The sequence below is a fragment of the Malassezia pachydermatis genome (genome assembly GCF_001278385.1).
Source record: "Malassezia pachydermatis strain CBS 1879 chromosome Unknown scaffold14, whole genome shotgun sequence".
Lineage (NCBI taxonomy): Eukaryota > Fungi > Basidiomycota > Malasseziomycetes > Malasseziales > Malasseziaceae > Malassezia > Malassezia pachydermatis.
The window spans coordinates 17,015-39,589 of record NW_017253151.1 but is presented as its reverse complement, the minus strand read 5'-3'; the positions used below and the strand labels follow the sequence as shown (position 1 = coordinate 39,589).

Here is a 22,575-nt window from a genome sequence, read left to right as displayed (position 1 = left end):
CCTGTCTACACATTGTACTTGGCCATTTCGACGCCCTTCACTTCGTAGCCGCATTTCTCGTAGAACGCTACGTTGTCGTTACTGCAGTCCAGCAGCGTCTTGTACGCGCCTGCCTGCTTACTCAGTGCCGTGAGCGTCGCAATAAGGACTTTTCCAAGTCCCTTGCCCTGCATCAAATTATCCACAGCAATGTCCTCAATGTGCGCTGCTGAAGCAAGCGAGCGTAGAAACTTGGGCTCCAAGAAGACCGTGCCTGTAGCCACAAGCTCGTCGGTCTCCTTGGACACGATCACCACGACAAAGTACTTGCTTGCCGACGACTTTGAGCGTGCTAGCTCCTCAAAGCGCTCTTTCCATGCAGCCTCGCCAGGGTCTGCTACCGTCGTGAGTGAGCCCAGAACCTTGATATGGCCACGCGCATAGTCCGTGGAGGCCAGAGGACGAATCTCATACATGAGCACATTGCATACGTACGTGAAGTTGGTGGGCCGCCACCTTTTCGTTGAGTTCCGCGGGGATAAGGTCCGCTGAGAACGCCAAGTCCAGTTCCGAATCGGGTGTGAAAGGCATCGCGTGTCCAAGGATGGAGGCAACGCGAGATCGTCTTCCACCTCAGCGAACGTCTACGCCCGTGCACACTTGAGCCACGTGGCGATGTGGCCAGCCACCGAGACCCCCCGGCGGCCGTGCGTGACGAGGAACGCGTGCTTCCCACCATGTCTCTCTTGCGATCTATACGTGCGATTCGTGGGACGCAGAGCCGTTCGTCTCGGCTTGGTAGCCGCTTTTTGTCCACACGGCCTGTTGCGATGCATACTCGTGCATGGGTTTGGCCGACCGTAGCTCTTGGACTGGGCGTGGCTGCGTGGATGACGACCTCGCCCTTGGTCTTGGAGGCGCCGATGGACCGCATGGTCACCGAGACCAAGTCGTCTTTGCCTATGCACGCGTATCTCCAAGCGGATGAGACAAGCATCAATACGCATGGCAAGCCATTGCGCCTGGTAGGTATGGGCGTGCGTACTGTGACGTTCTTGAACATGTACGTCTACGTCGCCGGGCTATATGTTGAAGAAGATGCACTCCCAGCTGCGCAGGCGCAGTGTAAAATGGGCGAGGTACCGCTGGAGGAGCAGGTTCGTTCATGGCTTGAGTCAGGTGTGACTTGTGCCATTCGCGTGGTGCCAGTCCGTGCCACGGATTTGAATCATTTGCGAGATGGCTTTGTGCGCACGATCAATACGCGTGCCAAGGATGCACGTACGCCCGAAAACGTGTACCAAATGACCGACGAGGCGGAAGAGATGCTCGCACACAACCTGCGCGACTTTAAAGGGCTGTTCCCACGCTCCAAGATCTCGCGCGGCCAGACTCTCGACTTGATTGTCCAGCGTGATGCGTCGTCTATGTACATGCTCTCGTTGCAGATCAACGGCAAGGAAGTGGGCACGGTGAAGAGTGGGCCGACAGCTCGCCAAGGCCTGCCGACCTTTACGCTGCCATCTGCGCTGCTTCTCGCGTACTTTGGCGAACGCCCTGATATTAGCGCCGTCTTCCGTGCGTCGGTGCAGGCGCATCTGCAAGCCACATTGCCATAGTCAAGGTCCACGTACCAAGTGTCTTGGTTTTCTATGTAGAGCCTACCCTGCCTGACAGTAGCAGGTATTTAATTTGTATACCCTGCTCATCGCGTTAGCTGCGAATACGAATGCCACGGTCCTGGGCCGCTGATGTATTGTACCGGTTGGAGCGGCCTGTCTTATCGATGTGGTCCACACCGAGAATGTCGTCAGGCTGGAACTTGTGCTCAAACAGCACGTCATCATCCTCGAGGTATGTCGGCTGCTTGAACTGGCTCAGTTGGATGAGCGCAAAGCGGTACTTGGCAAACTCCTTCTCTGGAACATCCATACGCTGCTGCAGTCGCTGAGCCGTCTCGGCGAAACGCTCGCCCTGCTTCAGCACAAAGCGGAATGGCACACTATGCGTCCGCGCAATGTCCTTCGTAAAGTGACATACTTGCACGAGCTTCTTGTCTTCGCCGAGCGCCAGCTCCTCAGGCCAGATTTCCTCGGCAAAGAGCTCCGTCCCATCGGGAATGCTGTTGATTGTATCGAACGAATGCAGCTCACGCTGCTGCTTGCCCAGCGCCGCTGACTCAAAGATGCGGATCTTGCCTGTCTCCTCAGGACGCAGCGTCACGAGCTTCGCCAGCTGGTCACTTAGCTCATGGATCGTCGCCGTCTTGGGCAGCAGGAACGAATGCGGTTGCGCCTCTTCCTTGTTGAATGCACCCATCCACACGACTTTGAGCGAACGCTTCGTCTCGAGCTCAATAATACTCACATCGAGCATCTCATAGTACAACAGACTCGCAGAGCCCTGCAGATAGCTCGTCTGAATAATCTCGTTCACTGTCTGGTTCGCCGAGCGTTTCAGCACCGTCTTGGGCGTGCCATTCGGGCCGTTCGCCGCCGTGAACCGGAGCTTCAATGGATCCTGTTTTAGGCGCTCACTGACCTTGGTAGCCAGCATGTCGTATGTCATCTTCTTGCTCAGCGTGAGCTCAAATTCCGTTTGGCACGGTGCATCCTCGTAGCGCGGCTTGAGCAAAAGCCGCACCTGGTTCTGCAAAAAGTCGTAGAACTGGATGGGATTGGAGTACAGCTGCTGCATCTCATAGTCGTTAGCGTCTTTCTCCGAGAGCTCAATCTGGAAACAAATCACATCACCGTCCTGGATTTCACTTTGCACAAATGTTGCCTTTGGCTTCAGCAACTCAATCATACCTGGCTTGATCTCTTCAAACAGCTTGACCTGCGTCGTCGGTGGCCAGCGCATCAGCTCATTGATGGTAGGCACAAGATCCGCAACTTTCATCTGGCGCTGGACATACATCCGCGAAACGCCCAACAACGTCTGCCGCGACGTATCAAAGTACTTGAGGAAGATCATGATCGAATTGCCAGGCGTCGACGCGTCGAAATGCGTCATGGCCAAACTATCGGGGTCCAGCATCTCGACAAAGAGACGCAGGTCGTGCTGCCTAGACGCCATTCGATCACGTACCATCTCCAGCGTTAAGTTCGGATCGTTCTCCGGCACCACGGCATCAGGACGCACAGTCTTGTTCTGGCGGTTCACCAGCACCCACAGCCGCATCAAGTGGTCCGGTACATTAAAGTGCTGTGCCAAGCGTGTCTTGAAACTGACAAACGGCTCGTTCTTCAACACACGGAACGTCGGCAACTCGGTCGGGCGGCCCATGCGATCGTCAAACGTAGCCAAGTCAAAGCCCTGGTGCTGTCGGATAAGCTCTTCTGTCACCACCTTGGTCGTCAAGTACAAATGCTGCTCCTCCCGCTCGCGACGACGCGCCTCCATCTCAACACGCTCTTCCTCCAGTCGATTGCGCAGGTGCATAGGCGTGTCCACCTCTTGGATAGGCTTGAGCACCGAGTCCATTTTCGACTCACGCACATATACAAGCATATACGCATTGGTGAAGCGCTTCATAGCGCGCACTGGGGCAGTGGCCGCGAACTGACGCTGCGCTCCGTTGGTCGGCATCATCTCCCCACCAAAGTTGTCCTCCAGCACTTCTTTCAATGTGGCCGGTGTCACACGGTCATCATCAAACTTGAACCAATTGCTGTCACGCTCTGGTTTGATAAGGGCAAAGTAGTGGCCGCCGTGCAAATCACCTGAGTGCACCAACACACCGTGCAGTTTGTACACCCAAGGCTCGCTTTGTGCCTCCTTGATCAGGAACGGCTTCAAATCAATTTCCAGTGGGAATTCATGTCGATCGTTGATTTTGACCATCATATCCTTCTCCATATCGTATTCAAAGCGCTTGAGCTGCAGGTGCAGCACAGGCGGGAACTTTTCAAAAATCACGCCCTTCTCTGCGTCTTGCAAGCCGTATCCTTCTGCGAAGTACTTGTTGTCGCCTTCCAGCATTTCTGTTTGGATATAGTCCCAGAACGACTGCTCCAGGTTGGACATACCCTTCACGTTCAGCTGGATATCATAAAAGTCTTCCGAACGCGACGATTCAAAGTCTACATTCACGCATCGCAGGAAACTCTTCATCTTGCCAACAAACAAATTCGTGATGGCGCCGTCCGCTGCTGTGCCCTTCATCTTTTCTTCCAACTTCTCCTGAAGGACACGGTTAAATTCCTGCACGTCATGCTGCAGGAACGAGTCGAGCGACTTCCAGCCAAAGGACTTGGTCAGTTCCGTGGTTCCCACAGGCAAGTTGGACGTCTGCAGCTGGTAAAACACACGCTGCAGAGCATATGCGACACTGTCCGTGGGCACATCATTCTCCGTTGGGATCTGGTACACAGCACGGCGGTAGTAGTTCGTAAAGTAGAGCGACTGCAGGAGCGAGTTCATATAGCAAGTCGCACCTTGGTTCTTCATACCGACATAGCCCGTCTCCTTCTTCGAGTCGTAGTTGATAAAGTTGTGCCACAGCACGCCTGTGGGGTCCTTGAGCACACGCACGTACGCCGACACGACCGCCTGATCATCCTCAATGATGGGACGCGTACGGTTGTCCAGCGGCACAGCGAGCTTACGGAATTCATTGAACCGCGTGAAACCCCAGTCCATCTCCTCGGCCGTGAAACGATGGTGGGCTTGGCTGGTCGAGAACAATGTCGGATCGTTCGGGTTCGAGATTACAAGAGCGAACTGGGCACATGCATGCCATCCTTCCGGTGTATTCTGGTTGTCCGCGTAGTCCAAGTACACCGACACCATATCGTACGGCTGGCCATTCGAGTTGCCAAAGGGGAAAAGCAAAATGCGCCAGCGATGGCCACCGCACTCAAACTCGGGGCCTGTGATGCGCTTGTCCAGGGCATGCCATGACTTGATCGGCCAGTGGCATACCTGAAAATCGGCCTCCTCCTGCCCCAAGTCCGCAAGGTACTTGTCCGCGAACGCTTTGTGGTCCATGACGCTAATACGCGCAAGCGCATGCACGCCCTCATCGGCAGTGAGAGGGTCTGCAACGCTCATGCCAACGTCTTGAGTGTCCATGGCGTTGATGTAGTTCAGTAGTGAAAATGGTCTGCTTCACAGGGCAGCGTCACGTAGTTGGCACACGAATGTCAGCGCCAAAATGAGCCAATGCTATCAGTCCAGAGACGGCCCGAGGCTGTGAATAGCAAAGACACGACGCTTTTCCAACAACGAGAAATACAAGCTAATGACGTTGGTACTGGGACAGAACCACCAGTGTCCAGCTTGTGGTCGTGGAAAGGATGGAGAGGATGGGTGGCGCGACAGCCCTACTCCACTTTCCGGCAGGCGCCTGGCCGCCGGGGCCAGCGAGCAAGCCCAACGCTACCTAGCTTATGTCATGGGTGAAAGGGATCTAGGCAGTCCATGCCTTTCTATGTACCATGATCCATAGCAAATCATATAGCATTTCTATGTGCGTAGGCCATCTACGCCCGCTCGCTCTCTATGACTATCCCGCCGCCACGACGGGCGGGGTGGGGCTTTGATGACTGCCTGGCTGTCAGCTTCCCTGACCTCGCCTCGCGCCTGCAGTGTCCCCTTGCGTACGTGCCTCCACGTGTTCGGCCGATGCCACGTGCGTCCCAGTGTCGTCGCGTAACCAGCACTGCAACGTGGAGAGCTTCGAGACGACGCTGAGCATGGAAAGGTTTTTGCAGCGCGTGTCGCAAGTATGGCGTCCTGCGATGGAGCTGAACAAGGACAAGGGCCCTGCCCTGTGGACCGGAAAAATCGGTAATATTGACTTGGCTTTCCATCCCAAGCTGTTCCGCATTCAGGGTATTGTACTGGGCGTCGTGGTCGTGTACATCGTCTTTGCCACGCTGGGCCACTTGCTGAACAAGCAGCGCATGGCTGCATGGAGTAAGGTGTATGGAGAGTATCTGCGTAAGGAGTTTGCGCAGGTCGGCATTGATGCAACGTCTGCGGAGCCTAAGCTCATGTGGAACGGATCGGATGAGGCGTGCCTTTTCGCAACAGGCCGCCGAGGCGTGGATACGCTGCATGCCACGGTATCACTGCGCCCATGGCAAGATCCGCTCCGCATTCTCGTATCTATGCTGTATGATATGCTCATGCTACCTGCGCGGCCCTGGCTCGCTTCGGACAATGTCACACTGACCTTTACGTTGCCCAAAGCGCCGCGTGTGAATGGTGGTGTGTTTGCCTTGATTAGCAAGTACAAGCTGCGCGAAGTGCGTTACGACCGCTACGATATGCTGTTTGCGCGAGTTGCTGACGCTGCGAATGCTAGTGCGTCGCGTGATTTGGACGAACGGTTCGCGATTGCCTCCGAGTCAGGCAACATTACTGACCGGTGGCTCGGCGAAGTGGGCCAACGTGGTGACGACCAGCGTCGTGCTCTTGGCATTACAGAGGCGCTCAATGGCCCTGCAGGCCTCTTCTTGGAAAGTTTAGTGTTCACGGACCAGCCACATGTGCGCCCGTTGTACCCACACTTGGATCAGGAGCGCGTCGAGCGTTTGGAGCTGACAATGCGTCTGCCACGTACGCAGAGGCAGGCGGAGACGTCGTTGGAGCTGCTCAAGCTAGCCCTCGACTTGGTCGATGCGCTGTACCTTACGTCGTCCGGCCGCTCGACGATTCTTGCGCTGCGTCCAGAGACCCACACGGCCCTCAAGAAGACGCGCGCGGATGCCCAGGCCGCGCTGGAAGAGGTGCTTACGCGTGACCGCAAGGCCGAGTTGGAGGAGGCAGCGGAGGAAGAGCGTCTTCGGCTGCAAAAGGAAAAGTTTGAGAAGCTGACGCCTGCTGAGCAGGCGAAGCGCAAGGAAGTGGCCAAGCGACGAAACCAACGCAAGGCGCAAATGACGCAGATGAAGCGGTCGCGTATGTAAGTGAATAGCTCGTGTGCTACAGTAGATAGGCGCTATGTTAACATCGCCACGGATGCGGCTCCTGGCATCGTTTCGTCTGTACTGCCATCGGCCATCTCTTGATCCACCGCAGAGGTAGGGGGGGGCGCAGACTCCGCTGTTGCATCGGCAGAAAGTGCGACGATGCGCGCAAAGAACGCCGAGAGTTTCGTCTCACGGACCATCTGCTGCAATGCATGCGTTTCGTCTTCGTATGCCGTATACATCGAATCAAGTTGCTCGGCCGGCAGGCCTGGGAATCGTTCTGAGAGGGCGTCGCGTGGGGGCAGAGACGAGGCTGCCACGACGTCCGGCGACGCTAAAAGCGAGGCGGTACTAGCGTCCGCGAGCACATTTTTCACGGTATGGAAGGCCGCCGTGCCACGGACCAGCGTTAGAACTTGCTCATCACTGAGCTGCGCGGTCTCACTGAGTGCGTACCAGTCATCGAGCAGATACAGACGGCGCCACAACATCATACGCGCAGCCTCGCGACGGGCTGCCGGCATCGACGTGCGTACCAAGACCTGCGCGGCCATCGCAAAGTCAGTCAGAGGCATATCCTGCGGCGCAGCAAAGGCGCGCTCTGGCAGGGTGAGCAGTTCCATCATGTCTTCGGCCTGCACGACATGGCCTTGCACGACCTGCGCTGCGAGCGTGACAAACAGGGTTCGCAGCGCAGGACGCTGCTCGCCCAAGTGCGGCGCGATCATCTGCACGAGATAGTCTGCCTGCGCTTCTGGCGCTGGTGCGTCTGGCAGCATAGCCGCCTCGTCCCACCGCCGCTTCAGCCGCGTTTGCACATGCACGAGATCCAACTGGTCGTCCCAGGCCTCGAGCACCGTCTGCTCGGCCTGTGTCTGCACCTCGTTCATCGACGTAAGCGAGGCCAAATGCATCAACTTGCCGAGGCTCAGGCACTGCTGCTTCGCCTCGATACTTTCCTGCTCTCGCGACGCACACTGCGTAAGCGTAGCGCTGGCCTGCGCAAACGAGCCTTGCGCTACATCATGCAGCCAGGCAATGCGTGCATGCTCTGGGTGTGCCGCAAGGAACTGCGTGACCAACGCCGCATGCTCGGGTTGCGGCTCCAGCAAACGGCGCGTAGCGCCATGCTGAATATAGTACTGGTACAGCTCCGTCGCAAACGCCATACCGTACGTGTCCAAATACTGCTCGACACGCACATCTTTCGCTGCAAGGGCCGGCGTGGAGGGATGCGCATGCTTCGCGCGCTTGGTATCACTAGGCCCCTGATCAAAGCACAGCGCAACAAGTGTCGCAAAGTCGCGGTGCTGCTCGGCAAGTGCATACGCCTTATCAGCACGTCCCATATGCAAGAGCGGATGGAGCAATGCAGGGCGCGTGCGATCAAACTGTGCTTGCACAGCATGACGCGCGTCTTCGTCATGGGCAAGACACGCCAGGCGCGCTTCGTACGCATGCAGCGCCCCTTCGGCCAGCGCACACAGCTGCGTTCGTGCCTCTGTCTCCACATGCGGGTCCTTGGACGTCGACAAACGCGTTTGCGCAGCGTCAAAGAGCGACTCCAGCAAGTCGGTCCACGTCGCCGTGGCGTACCATGGGATATGCGACATGGCCGGGATGGATGGGAGTTGGTACAGATCCATGTGCTCGGCACGGAAACGCATAGCGCCCAAATACAATGCGAGAACCAAGCGCGTAGCTGCGACAGCATTCGACGGTCGAAGCTGCGCTTGCATCGCGGCCAGCACATCGGTTATGCGCACCAACTCCCGCTCAAAGAATGTGCGTTCCTGTGCGTCGCCCAGCACGCTCTGGATGGCCGACGCCAAGATGGGCATACGCGTCTCTGCATCGTACAAACGCCACATGTCGCTTGCGCCGGCTACCAGCTCAGCCTTGGCACGCACTTGGGCACGCACGCCGATAGACAGGGGCGCCCAGTACCCGTTCCGGCCCAGCACCTGGACAAGGCGCTCTGCACACACAACACGCTGCGCGAGCTGTGTCCGCAAATCAATCGTCGCTGGCATGCATGTCAAACGGCTGGCCAGAATGGCCTCACTCATGCGCACGACGCCCTGCTCCAGCAGCACCGTATCCAAATGATCCGGCAGCGCATCGAGCTGCAATGGATTCGTCTCGTCTTCAAACCACACGGCACGCTCTAGATGCTCCTGCAATCGTTCTGCCTGTGCTTCCAAGGCACGTGGCGATGTCGGCTCCTCGTCCAAGGCATGCTGCTGCGCGCGTGCGACGTCGATATCAAGGAACAGCAAGCCACTATAGGACGTCAATGCGGTCCATCGCACATGTGATGTATCGCTCGGCAGGCATGCACCTAGGAATCGATCGGCGCCATGCCGCAACTTGAGCACTTCATCGGAACCACATGGATCGGCTAGCAATTGCGCAACGACCGCGCCGCTAAACGTCACAAACGCCACGCTCGGCTTCGACGAAGATACATGGAGACGTGGCATGCTCGAAGGCCGTGGGTCCTCGGCCTGCTCGTAATGCAGCGGAAGCAGACGACGCACAGTCTGTGTCGTCGCTGACTCGGTGGGCATATCGACAATCGCCAAGCCGTACGAGGCCGAAGTACGCGTTCGATCAATATAGAGCAACACACACGCATGTTCGCGTGCCATGTACGCGGCATCCGCAAGCGCAATGCGGTTCGCATCCGCGGCGCTGTAGCGCTGGCCACGAGCGTACAAAATACGACTGGCAAGCGTTTTGTGGATGCCCGTATCCGCATGCAAGAGACGAGGCGAGCCGGCAGCACTCGTACCCTTGATCAGCGGGACACTCCATACTTGCATGCCATGTGCACTCACAGCGAGTACCGTACTTACACCATCGCTGGTAGGCGGTGTGACAACCAACGAGTGCACGGCCACATGCGAATCACCCGCGGCATGCGAGCCACCAAACCAGCGGCCCAGCAGACCTCGCGATTCCGTGATAAGATGAGATTGCAGTTGCGAGTGGCCATGGAGTACAAATACATGCACGCGGAAGAGACGCGAATGCGATGTACCGAGAAGCACCTGACTCGCATCCATACGTGTAGCCGTGGTCACCACCTCGCCGTCGCTCAGCGTCAAGTGCGCCGTCTTGGTCGACGAAGACGCTGCCTGCGCCGTGAATGCATCACTCACTGTGTCCCAGTACACGACATCGCCATGTTTGCTACACAGCATCAGCGCCGGCTCTGCACTCGAATTCAGCGGGCGGGGAAGGAAGACACAGTGTGGCAGCGCTTGCGCCGACGAGGAAGGTGGTACAGGGAAGGTATAACATGTGGGCGTAGCGCTTGAGGAGCGCCATACGTAGCAGTATTCACTCGTAGCACAGTACGCGTAGTCTGTGTCACGGTCCAATCCACCGACACTCGGCGACGCATACGCATCAGCTTGCAATGCGCCGACGACGGACGGCGGGAGGGAAGGGATCAGTTGGCGTACACGCACCACAGAGTCCTCTAGAAGCAGCTCTGGCTCGCGTGTCGACCGTCCGCCAAACGCAGACGTCTCACGCGCCATGGCTGCCATGGTAGAGAAAGACGACCAAACACTTTCGCCACGTGGTCGGCGGCTGGCGGCGGCGGCAGCAGCAACAGCAAGCGCGCGTGTCGACCAGACTAGGCCACGCCAACCTCCTCCACTTGGCGAAGGCACGAACAATGTCGGGGGCTGCAACACTGACACCAGGAGACGAGGCCCGTGCTATTCCTGGGAATACGCCTGCACCGTCTTCGCCTATGCCGGGTGCTTCCCAGGATGCACAAGCAATCCTCGCGCAGAATCGGCGCGTGAGCACTACCTTTATGGTGGAGAAGACACAGCGCGAAGCTAGTAAGAATTGGGACAAGTTCTACAAAGCACATGAAGATCGGTTCTTCAAAGACCGGCACTGGACCGACCGCGAATTCGATGAGTTGAGGCAGGATGCGCCGGACCTTGTTGGAGCCGGGGACGACGCACCTGTCCTCCTTGAAGTTGGATGCGGTGTGGGGAATACCGTGTACCCCCTCCTGGAAAAAAACGAAGCGTTGCGTGTGCACTGTTGTGACTTTTCGCCGCGTGCAGTGGGCTTGGTTGAAAAGCATCCACAGTATACACCAGATCGTGTCAATGCGTTTGTCTATGATCTCGTCCGCGATCGCACTGACGGCGTACTGGCGTCCCACCTCGCACAGCGACCATCGTGGCCGCCTGTGTCGACACTCTCGCTCATCTTTGTCCTCTCTGCTATTCCGCCGCACGAGCATGAGGCAGTCCTACGCTCGCTCGTGCAAGCTCTGCCTGTCGGAGCCACTATCGTATTCCGCGACTATGCACGAGCGGATCTCGCACAGCTACGATTTCATACCCGCAAGGACGCGCAGTGGGCTGAGCCCAGCCTGCTAAGTGACTCGCACGATTGGTACCGCCGTGGCGATCATACGATGGCCTACTTCTTTGCGCGCGACGAGGTCGAGCAGCTCGTCCACCGTGTCGGCGGCCTGGCTGGCGACGTGGAGGAAGTCGTAAAGACCAATACGAACCGCAAGACGGGCGCCGTGATGGAGCGGCGCTTTATTCAAGCGCGTCTTCGCCGTGTAGCCTAGTTTTGATGTAGATGCCTATTACCTACACACTCTTTTACGCATGCTGGTGCGCGGCACGAGCAATACGCACGCCGTGCGCGCGATAGGCAGCACGCCAGCGTTGCTCCTGGGAGCTCGGCAGCGACTCTGTGCGAATCACCGAACCGATCGACATGAAGAAGCCGAATGTAGCGCCCGACGACAGCATATATTGAGCGAGCGTGCCCATGACGCCACGGGGACCCGGACCCGCGCTAGAGGTAAGCTTGGCATGGCACATACCGAAGGATCTGGAAACCGCCACCGATGAATCCAATGGTCAGGCCGACAAGCGAGCCCATGACAGCGCCCATGCCGACTAAGTGTGAGTGGATGTTGTACGTACGCTTAGAGAGCACCGATTGCTGCGGCGGCGCCTGCTGGATATATACCTGCTGCTGTGGTGCGCTCATTTTCACTAGGAACGAAAGAGAAGGCGGCGGCGCTGGGCGATGTCCTGTATAGGCGTTAAGCGAGGTCACTCCGCCGCTGCTGCTGCTGCCCCCGCCGCACTCCACATCCGTGCGGCGGCGGCGCGGCGGGCATACCTTTATACTCATGGTAGTGGGACTACGTCAATTGAAGCCGTTGCCGTTTGCAAACGCGCTCGCGAAGAAAATCTCGCTGTACTGCGGGTATGCATCCGTATGCTAACATACAGGGACATTACAAAGTGTATGTACGTCACGACTCACAGGCAGTGGAAGTGGATGCCATTGTGAATGCGGCGAACAAGACCTTGCTTGGTGGTGGGGGCGGTACGTATACGCTTCGCAACTGACCTACAGTCGATGGCGCGATCCACAAAGCCGCCAACGATCCACGCTTCCTCGAAGAGTGCCGTCAGTTGCGTGGCTGCGAGACGGGCGAGGCCAAGTCGACGCAGGCGTACCAATTGCCCTGCAAGGGCGTGATTCATACCGTCGGCCCGATTTACAGCCAGCATTCACCGGCACAAGCACGTACCTTGCTTCAGGCAGCCTACCGTCACAGCCTCCAGCAGGCCGTACAGCACCAATGGCGTACAGTGGTACGTAGCCTGCGTCCCGCCCCTTTGGCTGACCACAGGCTTTCCCTTCGATCTCCACAGGCGTGTACGGCTACCCGATCGAGGATGCAACGCACGCTGTGCTCGAGCAGGTCAAGTCGTTCCTGCAGACGGACGAAGGACGCCAAGTCGATCTGGTTGTATTCTGCTGCTTCTCCGCGTCTGATTTGGGCGTGTACGAACGCCTTGCGCCTATGTACTTTGGTCCGTAGACGTGAGAACTTGTTGGACTACGTCAGACGGGCGCTGCGTCTTGATATCCATCACATCCAGTACAGTATAGACGTCGTCAGATGTCGTCGGGAGCGTGGGCCATTGCGTCTTGGCCTGGGTATACGTCTGTGCCACATGCAGCAACGCCGCGCGATGAATCGCCCGACGTAGCGACGCTTCAGGCACGCGATCTAGGCTCCGTGGCGCGAGGAGCAGCTGCGTCGATGCACAGAAGGCAGCCCATGTGCGTGCAAATGCCTCAAGAGGCGGCTCAGGCCCAGTGAGCGTCGCTAGGCCCGACGCCTTTACAAGCTCGTCAGTATGCAGGGCAAGCAAATGCTGTGCCGCATCCAGTGCATCGCGCTGAATCGCTTCGTACTGACCCTGGACATGCGTCTGGTACGGTGCGAGGATGTGAGCGAGAGGAAGCCATGCTTCCAGCTGCGTGGTGTACACGTCCCAAGGCTGTACGCTCGGCTGCGTCGGCGCACCGAACAGCAGTCGGGGACGAAGCCACGACGAGGTGGGGGCGGGCGCTGGTGTAGACGTAGGTGAGGAGGCAACGAGGTGATGCAGCGGCTCGATAAGCTGCTGTGTGATCCGAGTGTACATAGACGTAGCTTCCTCGTCAGCACGTCCACATGCCTCGAGCAGTGTTCGTAGCGTATCGAGGGCGGTGGGGTACGCGTCTGGCACACGAGTAAGCGTTGGGGCCGATCGGAGAGGCCAGCAAACTTGCTGCAATGCATGTACGAGAGCGGCATCGGCCAGTAACAAAAGCCTGCGTAAGTAGACAACATACGTACTCGTCCAAAGCCCCACAAAGAGGCGAGGCTACGCCGACGGTATGTTCCATTGTCACGCGGTAGAAACGCAGGACAAGGTACAGTCGGAGAAGGATCAAAGGCGTACGTTCCGTGCTCAGTGTCTGCTGGACACGCTGCTGCAACGGCGACGCACACCCGGCCAAGCTGCGCTCCAGTATGCGGCGGTGCCATTTGGCCAGAGAAGCGCCTACGGACGCCTCCATATCATCCATATGCGGCGCGCCAATACGGCGCTGCGCTGCCTCGGTCGTCGGGAAGAGTGAGGTCAGCATATCGCGCTCGGTCGCGAGAGCCTGGTGGATCCATGCCAGCATATCCGACACGTACCGCACGGCATCATGGGCGTGCATATCGATAGGCCGCGACTGCGCACCGTGTGTCAGCGCATCTCGGAACGCATCAGGCCAGCGTCCGGCGCGTGTCTCTGCAAACGCTGTCATGGTCGCGCTGGGGGTCAGCAAGTCAGGTACGTACTCAAACCGATCTTCGTCACTGGCCAGCCGACGCAGCGCTTCCCGAAGTGTCTCACTCACATGTGCACCGTCCAATGGACGTTGCCGAAGCTCGGAGGAGCACCAACGTGCCAAGCGTGAAAGCCCTTGCTGCTGCAGCTGCGTCGCCCGCTCACGGAGGTCCTTAGTCAGCTGCGCCTCCTCGGGGATCGTACTCGATGTAAGGGCAGACGGGTCGTCGGGAACGCATGCATCGACAAGCAACATGGACGATTCAAGGATCGTGGGAATTCGATCCATTGCGGCAAAGAACGCCGCATCAATGGGAGCCTCAGCCTCCGTCAGGCACTGAGCTTCATCAGGCGTGAGTGTGAGGCGCGCAAGCACCTGCTCTGCCAGTGCCTGGTGGGCTCGTGTGGCCGCACTAAAGGGTCAGTCTTAGCGTATACATACATTTGCGTTCGCAACGAGTCTGCCTGCTCGCCCAAAACGCGAGATGCTAGCGACACGCGTGACATGTGCTCATACGTCGCCGTAATGCGGTCAAGAGCTGATTGCGTATCAGCTTGCACGGTCTCACATGCCGCATCCACTGCAGCCAGGGCATCACAGAAGCGGTGCGTCGCTGCATTGCTGTACCGTTGCCTATCACGCCGAAGTCGCGATGGCAGAGACGAGACGGCAGGCAAACGATCTTCCTCATACATCATCTGCATGGTTTGCAAGGCAGTTTGTACGTCCTCCGGCACAGGCGGCGCGGCCAGCATCGCACGTACACGCGCCGAGACCCGCGGCACAGGAGCCGACGCTGCCGAGGCCATGCGGAAGAGGGGGAGACAGCAACGTGGAGGGAGGGAGGAGTGGAGGTGTACAGCCCACCTAGGTGTCTATGTACTACGTGTGCGCATATACCGCGCAATGAGGGCACGCAAGACGGGCCACCATGCGCTGGGGCATTGGGCGGCTGCGGCTTGCACAGCTGCCTCCAAATCGCGGCCTAGACCCGCTTCCAGTTCCGCTTGGGCTTGCTCACATCGCGCTCGCGCCTCGTCCTGCAGCGACGTGCGTCGCGGTGCATACGTCCACACCAGCATTTGCGTCGCACAGAGGCCAAGGCACTGCTCGAGCGCTTCCACATGCTCGGGATGCGTACGTACATGCTCTGTCCAGAAACTTGCCACTTCCAGCAGCGTTCCAATAGACGCAGGGGCATGCGGCGTGACGTGGACATGCGGCTGCAAGAGCGCCGGCGGCGATGGCCACGCTTGGGGCTCGCATGTAAGTATGACGTGCGCCTCACTATGTGCCCATAGGAGCGCGAGCAACGTTGCCAACGTGTCGTCCACAGCGGCCTGCGCGCGGGCACACACCGTCTTGGTCAGTGGGTCCTCGTCGCCTTCGTACCCCAGCCAGGTAGCCATATCCGCTGGATGCGTAGCGACGTAGCCGAGTGTCTGGAGTAAGTAGGGCACCTGCGCCCAGAACAAGGTGTGCAGAGGAATGGTGACATGCTCCGTCGTCATAGCTTTCGCATGCCACATCGCATGAACCAGTCGTACGACCAGCCGCAGCTCGTCCCACTGCGTCGTATCGACGAGCATCACGGCATCAGGACGTGCACTGAACGGCGACAGGCACAAGGCGCGGCGGAGTTGCGGCGCACATACATGCACAAACGCCTGTAAATCTGTATCGACCAGGTGGACCTGCACATCCGCGGCGGCATTCTCCAGCAGCCGGATAAGCGTACGTAAAATGCACAGCCATGACGCATGAAGAGGGTTTGGATCGCCCGTAGGCAGCACAGCATCCAGCGTGCCGCTCTCCAGATACACACTCAGTGTATTCGTGTACAGCGCACGTACAAGGCCGCCCTGCGCGAGCGTTTCACAGGCCAGCGGCTGAGCAGCCAGAGCCTCGAGAAGACGCAGGAGCGGCGCTAGGAAGCGCACATGAGTACGCACGGCATGCACATGCTCACTGGGCGCCGAAAGCGGCGCACGCACAAGCACATCCACAGCAAAAGGCACAAGCCGTGTCGTCCGGAGCGGCGCAAGCCATGCATTGGTCGGCACATGCGCCGAGGGCGTGAGACACGTCTGGATGATCGCGACGAGCACCTCCAAATCCGACTCAGCCTGCTGTGCCTCCGGACTCGTAGGCACATCCAGGTAGGGAAGCAGTGTATCCAGCTGCGCCAGGGCGTCCATGCAGTGATCGAGGATCGCTGGCATCGCATTGCATACGCGGTCTTGGCGCTGGACCGCCGTCACCACAGCCAGCAACAGCTCGGCCAAGGACGTGCGCGCTGCATTGCCCGCGAGCGCCGACAACGTGTACGCCGGCTGCTCGAGCCACTGGACAACAAGGTGCGCCCATGCATCCAGCTGCTCGGTCGTGACGGCCGTATGGGAAGCACACATCAGTACAGAGAGCATGTCCATTATGGAGGTGCGACCTTCTTGCAAGGCCAAAGGCCCCACCTCGATCACGATATGCGCGAGCGCCTGCTGCAAGGACTTCGTCGTGGAACTGCTTTGCGTTTCAGCCAGCGCAAGCAAATGAGCAGAGGCAGTACGAACGCACGCAGTCCATGCCTGCGCCCGAGCTGCCTGAGCATCCACGACTGACCAGGTCAGGTTCACGTCCATGGCCAGGGCTGCGGCGGCAGGCTCGTCCAGAAGCAGACGAGGCGCGAGGGCCGACCACGCATAAACATACGAGCGTCCATACGTACGTCGCCGATCATAGTCGTCACGACGAGGAGGCCATCGCAAGCTCATCCACGGCAGGTGAGGCAGGCTTTCTCGCACGTGCTCGTCACGCGCGTACGCCATGGATGTCGGTGACGTGGCAAACACATCCCGCAGAACCGCCGCGAGACGCGCACCATGCTCGGCCGTGCACAGGTGCAGAAGGCGGCGCACACTTGCGTCAGGCCGCGCCTCTGCTTTGCTCGGCACGGCGGCCGAGGCAGCTTCTACATCGAGCGATAGCACACGCAAGGCACGCGCTTGCGCTTGCAAGCGGAATGCATAGTGCACAGCCATCTCTTCTTCGTCTTCCTCCGCACCGTCGTCTCTCGTTTCCATATCGGCCAACGCCGCGATGCACGGTGGCGGCGGCGTGGTCTTGCAGAGGAGCGCCTCGATTCGTTCCCACATACCTGAATCGCGCTGGTACGCCCCAAACACGGCAGGATACGCACCGGCATGCGCCCAGGCCTCAGTTAGGAACTGCAACAGGGCATCAAGCAACGCCGGGCAGGTATCCCAGTACGTGTCAGCATGCGACAGCTCGTCCATCGCGACGGCCAATGCGGTGGGCGCCACAACATGGTCCGACTTGGTAGTCACGTCGCGGGCTAAGTGGGCACCTGTAAGCAGTAACGTCGCGAGCGCCGGCTGCGTCGCAACGAGCGCGGCCAGCATGTGCCATACAGCACACCGCAGCGGCCCATCTGTGTACGTATTCTCCAGCAGTCGGACGAGGGCTTGGCACGTTGCCTCCACTTGGTCGGTCGAGCCGACATGCCCAGCCAGTCGCATCGTGCGGTCGCCGGCGGTGCATACCATGTCCGTCACGACATGCGCGGCGGCCATGGCGAGCGAGGCAGGCACAGCGGCGGTGACGTATCCAAGCACAGCACTAGCGAGTGTCCCACGTGCATCTGGCGCTGTGCCGAAAAACAGCGTAGGAAGAACACTGGTCGTGGGAGTGGAAACGACCAACTGACTCACAGTCGTTAAGCACGCTTCTACTAGTTCTTCGGTCCGCCGCGCCGCAAAGGGATGACCAGTGCGGTACAGGGCATCAATCGCTGGGGCCCCCGCTGCCAGGACATGCAAAAGAGGGCCGAGCGTGAGAGGTGTCGCAGCCGGGCCAATGACGCGTGTGAGCACAGCACACAGCGGCGCTAGATCTGCGTCGTCTTGGCGTACACACGGATCGTCCCAGAGCGCCGACCAAAGTCGCATGCATCCCAAACCAATCTGCGCGCGTGTACTCGCATGCTCGTACAGCCAGCCTTGGTGCTCCATCCATACAGCCTCCGCCAGCCATCCCAAGGCCCGAGCCAAAACACTTGCTTTAATGTGGACCAATTCCGACGGATCAGCACTCTGCGACGCTTGGAGTTGAATCCATAACGCATAGAGCAAGTCCAGCAGGCTAAGGGTGCCATGCAGAATGCCACGCTGCGATTCATACTGGACCAACGTACTGGCTGGTATAATGGTATCCATAAGCGGCACAGGGCCAGCGAGGCCCAGCAGCACATTGGTCGACCGGATGCGTTGCCAAACCTCGTTCGGACGCAATGGCACGAGAGCCTCCAACAAACGATAGCCTGCACACACACAGCGCACATCGACCGAGGCCGCATGCCCTCCATCGCGCAAGCCTGCCTCGATCATCGCTAGCGCAGACGTCACTAGCGTGCATGGCTCACCGATATGCCCCAGTAGCGCATCGCCCAGCGCCTCGTCTGCAGAAAGGACATCAGCAAAGAGCTCAGCAATGTCGGCGCTTAGCTGTGGCGTATCCGCCCAGTCTGGTGAGACGGACGTAGGCGCCACCGAGGACGGGTCCTGCCACTCTTCGTCCATCGCCGGGAGCGTATGGCGGCCACGGGATCGCGTGGTCGTGGCAGGCGTAGGCGAAGAGCTCACAGCACTCGCGAGCATATCGTGCAGGGCGATCCAGGCGCTTTGGGGCGTCATGCAGTCCCACAAGACAATGGCGGGCGATTCACCGGTCGGCGAAAGAAGGACACCGCGTGTGCCAGCCGGCAACACTAGACGCGTCGAGGGAATGCGAAGCGAGGTGCGCAGGCGATAGGCCAACGATGGTGCATCGCCGTCCTGGAACGTTTCCCATGGTGCGAGACCTGCGGCATAGGGAGGCAGGATCATCGCCCATGTAGACAGCTGGGCAAGAGTCTCAACCACTGCTGTCGCTGTCGCAGGGGAGGGCATGGCATGTGATGAGCCTGTCAAAGCATGAGCGAGGCGCACGAGCGGTCGACAGCTCGCTGGGAACCGACGTCGCGCTGTCTCAAGAAGCGAAGAACGTGTAGCATAGGGCCGGTCCTGTGTCCAGAATTGCGCACATAACGCAGCAATCCCATCCGCACTATCACCGGGCGGAGCACGGAAGGTACTGCACCACACATCGACCAGGACATCGAGGTCAGGCAGGTACGCGGGCTGCACAAGTTCGGTGACACACAGCACCAACCCTTTGGCCACAGCGCGGTACGCCAGTGCCGACAAGTTGGACGCGCCCAGCACACGTGTGGAAGAGCCCAGCAACGGCGAGTCGACAAGGGTCTGTAGCCCGCCAAACAGATCCATCGAGGGATCAAAAGCACCCTGAACCAGCCGCTGCCACATCGGTGGACCATCGTCATGCACACGCACGACATCCACCAAACCTGGCTCCATACTCGTCGGCGCGGCCGTTTGTACTTCGTCAAGGCGGCGAAGGACCAGGGCAAACCCTAGAAGGAGTGGCGCATAGGTAACATGCGACGTCGCGGTGTCCAGCACATCTAAGGCACGAGATAGAGACGAAGGATCTGCGGCCCATAAAGCCAGTGGTGGATCCGACGAGGCCATAGTACCTGTCTCGCACGGCTCCAACGCCGCTTCCAAGTGAAGACACTCGGCAATAAACAGGAGTAGGACATCACGTATGCAGCCACAAAGTACTTGATCGTCTTCGCTGAAAAAGCCGGCATTCGCTTGACGCTGGCCAAAGTGCGTACGTTGGACAATAGCCAATGTATCTGCGACCAACGCAGCGGACGCAGAAAGACGCCCGTAGTATAAGAGGAACACGACTTCCAGAAGAGCCAGCTGACGTTCCAGTCCATGGCGAGCCCATAACATGGAATAGTGCGTATCACGCGCAATTGAGGTAGGTAGCGACTGCGACGTCGCCTCGTCGAACCAACGCAAGCACTGCATCGCAAACGCAGGGTCGGCAAACGGACGTAGAGCGTGTGTGGCAACGTCGTACAGCTCATTGCTCTCATCCTCAGCAATGCGCAAGAGAGCGCTAATACACCGAATCACAGAGAGTTGCTCTTCAAGGAAAAAGAGATAAAAGGCATCCAAGATGTCATCGGTGGACTCAGCCTTCGACGTAGACAGGGCCGGCTCAAGTGCTGTAAGCGTACGGTGCTCACTTGCAAAGAAGATGCGCAGCTGAGCAAGTGCCTCAATTTCGTCCACGTCTAGCCGGTCACTAATCGCTAAGCACAGGTCCCGCTGCGTAGCGTCGACCTTGAGCGATACGCCATGCCACGTCACCTCGTTCTGCTTTTCAATGGACGCGCGCGACGATGCTGAGCGGCGTGGAAGGGGTGCTCCACACTCGCGCATACGGGCTTGCCGCGCATCGAGGATCGCCTGCAACTCCGACGAGGCGCGTGTCTGGCGCGCACGCTCCAAATGTTCATACACGTCGTGGAAAGAGCTGGCAATGTTAATCAAAGATGCTTTCACATACGTTAATGCCACATCCGACGTGCTCGGGTCGGGTGCACGCACAGCGCCTGTCGGCGCGCTCGTGTCCACCCCCGTCATACGAAGCCCCCTAGAAGCTCGTGTCGGATCGAACAAACACTGATCGCACGCAACAGCCATGCCTACGACGGCGGGGCTGTTGCAAGCATGCGTGACTGAAACCTACGAGGTATTAGCCCTCCACATAAAAACATGACCACTTGAAGCGAACTTAGCTACGTATGTATGTATGTATACAACAGGCACAGCGAGTGCTTATACAATCGACTAGCATCCATCAGGATGTATATACAAAGGAGATCAGAGGGGAGGAGGGCGTATATAGGAAGGCTCTTCAGCCGTTGCCGTAAATAGCGGTGGTGAATCGTCCGCCGGAGGCTGGCTGGCCTCGTAAGTGGGCAAGCTAATCCATTCCAAGGAAGTCTTGGAATGCGTAAGTGTAATCGGCACCCCAATCACAATATCGAGGACCCGGGGTTTTCCGTTTGGATCAGCTGCCGTGTTTGTCTGTGTCCCATCAGGACGGTAGCCACCAAGCGATTCTACACGGATCGTGATTTTGAGCGTGTGATAGATATGAATGTTGGAGCCAGGATGCTGACTTGAAATATTGATCATTTTCTGACGCTCCATCGTGACAGGGAGAGACATCGCAAAACGCCAGGGACCAAGTGGATTGAGAGGTGCAAGTCGGATTTCGTCTGCTTCCAGTGCGTTCTCAGCAGCGGCATTCTCCACGTAGGGCCGCAGCGGCGAACCTTGAAGCAGGGTCTCGGCCTCTTCGCCTTGAAGTGGGAGGAGCGGCATCGATCTATCTGTGTATTGAAGATGCAGAAGCTTCCATTTGCGTGGCATTTCATGGCGCGTGACTTTACGCTCGTTGGCAAAGTACTCGATTTTCTCTTCAAGCACAAAAAGCATACGATGCACTTTGGTCTTGCTGAGAGGCATAAACGTGAGGTGGATAGGGATCGATGTTCCAATCGGGAAACTGTGGCCGTCAATCGCAACGTGGTAGGACAACATGTCCTCGCACGATCGATTGACCACAATGGTATCGGCTGCTGTGCTTTGCGAAATGTCAGGCGTTTGTACCAAAGTCACTTCCTTTTGTGCAGCCACATTGGCGGAGAGGGGGCCACTGCGGAATACTGTCGCTTTGAGGGTGTACAAAATGCTGCCAAAGTCAGCATGCAGCGTAGGGGGGAGGTCTCGGGGGAGAGAGAGGGAGAATGGATACTCGTATTCGCCTTTGCGCAGCTCAAACCATTCCGCTACCGTACTCGAGGATACACTGGAAGTATCCAAGGGCGAAGTTATCTCGTGGGAAGGCGAAGAGGGCGAAGAGGTAGAGGGAGAAGATGTGCGACCTGCCCGAAGTCCATCCAATAGGCCACGCATCGACCGTAGGGATCTGTTGTTCGGTGGCATCGTAGGGCGTTCTTTTCGATGCTCACGCGCCTGCGCCACCACTTCGTCAGGCAGGAGCAGCTGTGGCTGCGAGAGACGACGATCAAGATAGGCTTCCGCATGTTCAGCTTTGGCCTTCTGCCCAAGACCCAGGGGATTGCCCTTACTATCACGGAAGACACTAGTCTTTAACCGCAAAATTTCTGCCTTCTCGACAACGCCAATGCCATTCTTGTTAAGGCCTTCAGGCCAGTCTGTACGTGACGAACCTGTGAAGGTAATGACAATGTCCTTAATACGCGCAGAACGTGGGAGACTCAACTTCACGATGCCACGGACCTGCGAAGGCGGAACATCGTTTTCCCCAGCCAGCTGGATATCTGCTTCAGCTGGAGTCGAGTGAGTGATGTCGCATACATACATCCCGCCTGCGGGTCATTGAGAAAGACGGCTGGCTCCGATACTGCTGTGTAAATTTTGTCCTTCCAATGGCAGTACGTACATTCAATATCCACCGTAGGGGCCACCATGAGGGGGCTGGGCTACGTACGGACGGGCGTCCA

The 22,575-nt window shown here is 58.3% G+C and overlaps 11 protein-coding genes across 11 annotated transcripts; 4 read left to right on the top strand and 7 right to left on the bottom strand.

Annotated features, from left to right (window-relative positions):
- Positions 1-5: 5 nt before the first annotated feature.
- Malapachy_0287 (acyl- n-acyltransferase) lies at positions 6-570 on the bottom strand (the record flags this gene model as incomplete). Its single annotated transcript, XM_018134812.1, has 2 exons — positions 6-446; positions 475-570. 2 exons carry the CDS (start codon positions 568-570, stop codon positions 6-8), a joined length of 537 nt encoding a protein of 178 aa, XP_017990063.1.
- Positions 571-716: 146 nt separating this feature from the next.
- Malapachy_0311 (chalcone-flavanone isomerase) lies at positions 717-1,598 on the top strand (the record flags this gene model as incomplete). Its single annotated transcript, XM_018134836.1, has 1 exon — positions 717-1,598. The coding sequence occupies one exon, from the start codon at positions 717-719 to the stop codon at positions 1,596-1,598; it is 882 nt and encodes a 293-aa protein (XP_017990050.1).
- A 94-nt stretch (positions 1,599-1,692) lies between these two features.
- Positions 1,693-5,055, bottom strand: Malapachy_0284 (cysteine proteinase; the record flags this gene model as incomplete). Its single annotated transcript, XM_018134809.1, has 1 exon — positions 1,693-5,055. One exon carries the CDS (start codon positions 5,053-5,055, stop codon positions 1,693-1,695), a length of 3,363 nt encoding a protein of 1,120 aa, XP_017990070.1.
- Positions 5,056-5,678: 623 nt separating this feature from the next.
- Positions 5,679-6,896, top strand: Malapachy_0310 (hypothetical protein; the record flags this gene model as incomplete). Its single annotated transcript, XM_018134835.1, has 1 exon — positions 5,679-6,896. One exon carries the CDS (start codon positions 5,679-5,681, stop codon positions 6,894-6,896), a length of 1,218 nt encoding a protein of 405 aa, XP_017990048.1.
- Positions 6,897-6,928: 32 nt separating this feature from the next.
- On the bottom strand, positions 6,929-10,456 carry Malapachy_0303 (methyltransferase type 11; the record flags this gene model as incomplete). The annotated part of the gene is made up of 1 exon (XM_018134828.1): positions 6,929-10,456. One exon carries the CDS (start codon positions 10,454-10,456, stop codon positions 6,929-6,931), a length of 3,528 nt encoding a protein of 1,175 aa, XP_017990069.1.
- A 131-nt stretch (positions 10,457-10,587) lies between these two features.
- Positions 10,588-11,514, top strand: Malapachy_0293 (hypothetical protein; the record flags this gene model as incomplete). Its single annotated transcript, XM_018134818.1, has 1 exon — positions 10,588-11,514. One exon carries the CDS (start codon positions 10,588-10,590, stop codon positions 11,512-11,514), a length of 927 nt encoding a protein of 308 aa, XP_017990065.1.
- A 34-nt stretch (positions 11,515-11,548) lies between these two features.
- Positions 11,549-11,945, bottom strand: Malapachy_0288 (hypothetical protein; the record flags this gene model as incomplete). The annotated part of the gene is made up of 3 exons (XM_018134813.1): positions 11,549-11,747; positions 11,776-11,851; positions 11,879-11,945. The coding sequence occupies 3 exons, from the start codon at positions 11,943-11,945 to the stop codon at positions 11,549-11,551; spliced, it is 342 nt and encodes a 113-aa protein (XP_017990072.1).
- A 145-nt stretch (positions 11,946-12,090) lies between these two features.
- Positions 12,091-12,746, top strand: Malapachy_0296 (hypothetical protein; the record flags this gene model as incomplete). Its single annotated transcript, XM_018134821.1, has 6 exons — positions 12,091-12,167; positions 12,194-12,207; positions 12,234-12,290; positions 12,321-12,562; positions 12,601-12,680; positions 12,710-12,746. 6 exons carry the CDS (start codon positions 12,091-12,093, stop codon positions 12,744-12,746), a joined length of 507 nt encoding a protein of 168 aa, XP_017990061.1.
- A 26-nt stretch (positions 12,747-12,772) lies between these two features.
- Positions 12,773-14,893, bottom strand: Malapachy_0304 (oligomeric complex cog6; the record flags this gene model as incomplete). Its single annotated transcript, XM_018134829.1, has 3 exons — positions 12,773-13,574; positions 13,600-14,496; positions 14,526-14,893. The coding sequence occupies 3 exons, from the start codon at positions 14,891-14,893 to the stop codon at positions 12,773-12,775; spliced, it is 2,067 nt and encodes a 688-aa protein (XP_017990053.1).
- Positions 14,894-14,959: 66 nt separating this feature from the next.
- On the bottom strand, positions 14,960-20,662 carry Malapachy_0302 (hypothetical protein; the record flags this gene model as incomplete). Its single annotated transcript, XM_018134827.1, has 2 exons — positions 14,960-20,552; positions 20,586-20,662. 2 exons carry the CDS (start codon positions 20,660-20,662, stop codon positions 14,960-14,962), a joined length of 5,670 nt encoding a protein of 1,889 aa, XP_017990068.1.
- A 240-nt stretch (positions 20,663-20,902) lies between these two features.
- Malapachy_0306 (hypothetical protein) lies at positions 20,903-22,542 on the bottom strand (the record flags this gene model as incomplete). The annotated part of the gene is made up of 3 exons (XM_018134831.1): positions 20,903-22,401; positions 22,434-22,475; positions 22,515-22,542. 3 exons carry the CDS (start codon positions 22,540-22,542, stop codon positions 20,903-20,905), a joined length of 1,569 nt encoding a protein of 522 aa, XP_017990052.1.
- Between the last annotated feature and the right edge of the window lie 33 nt (positions 22,543-22,575).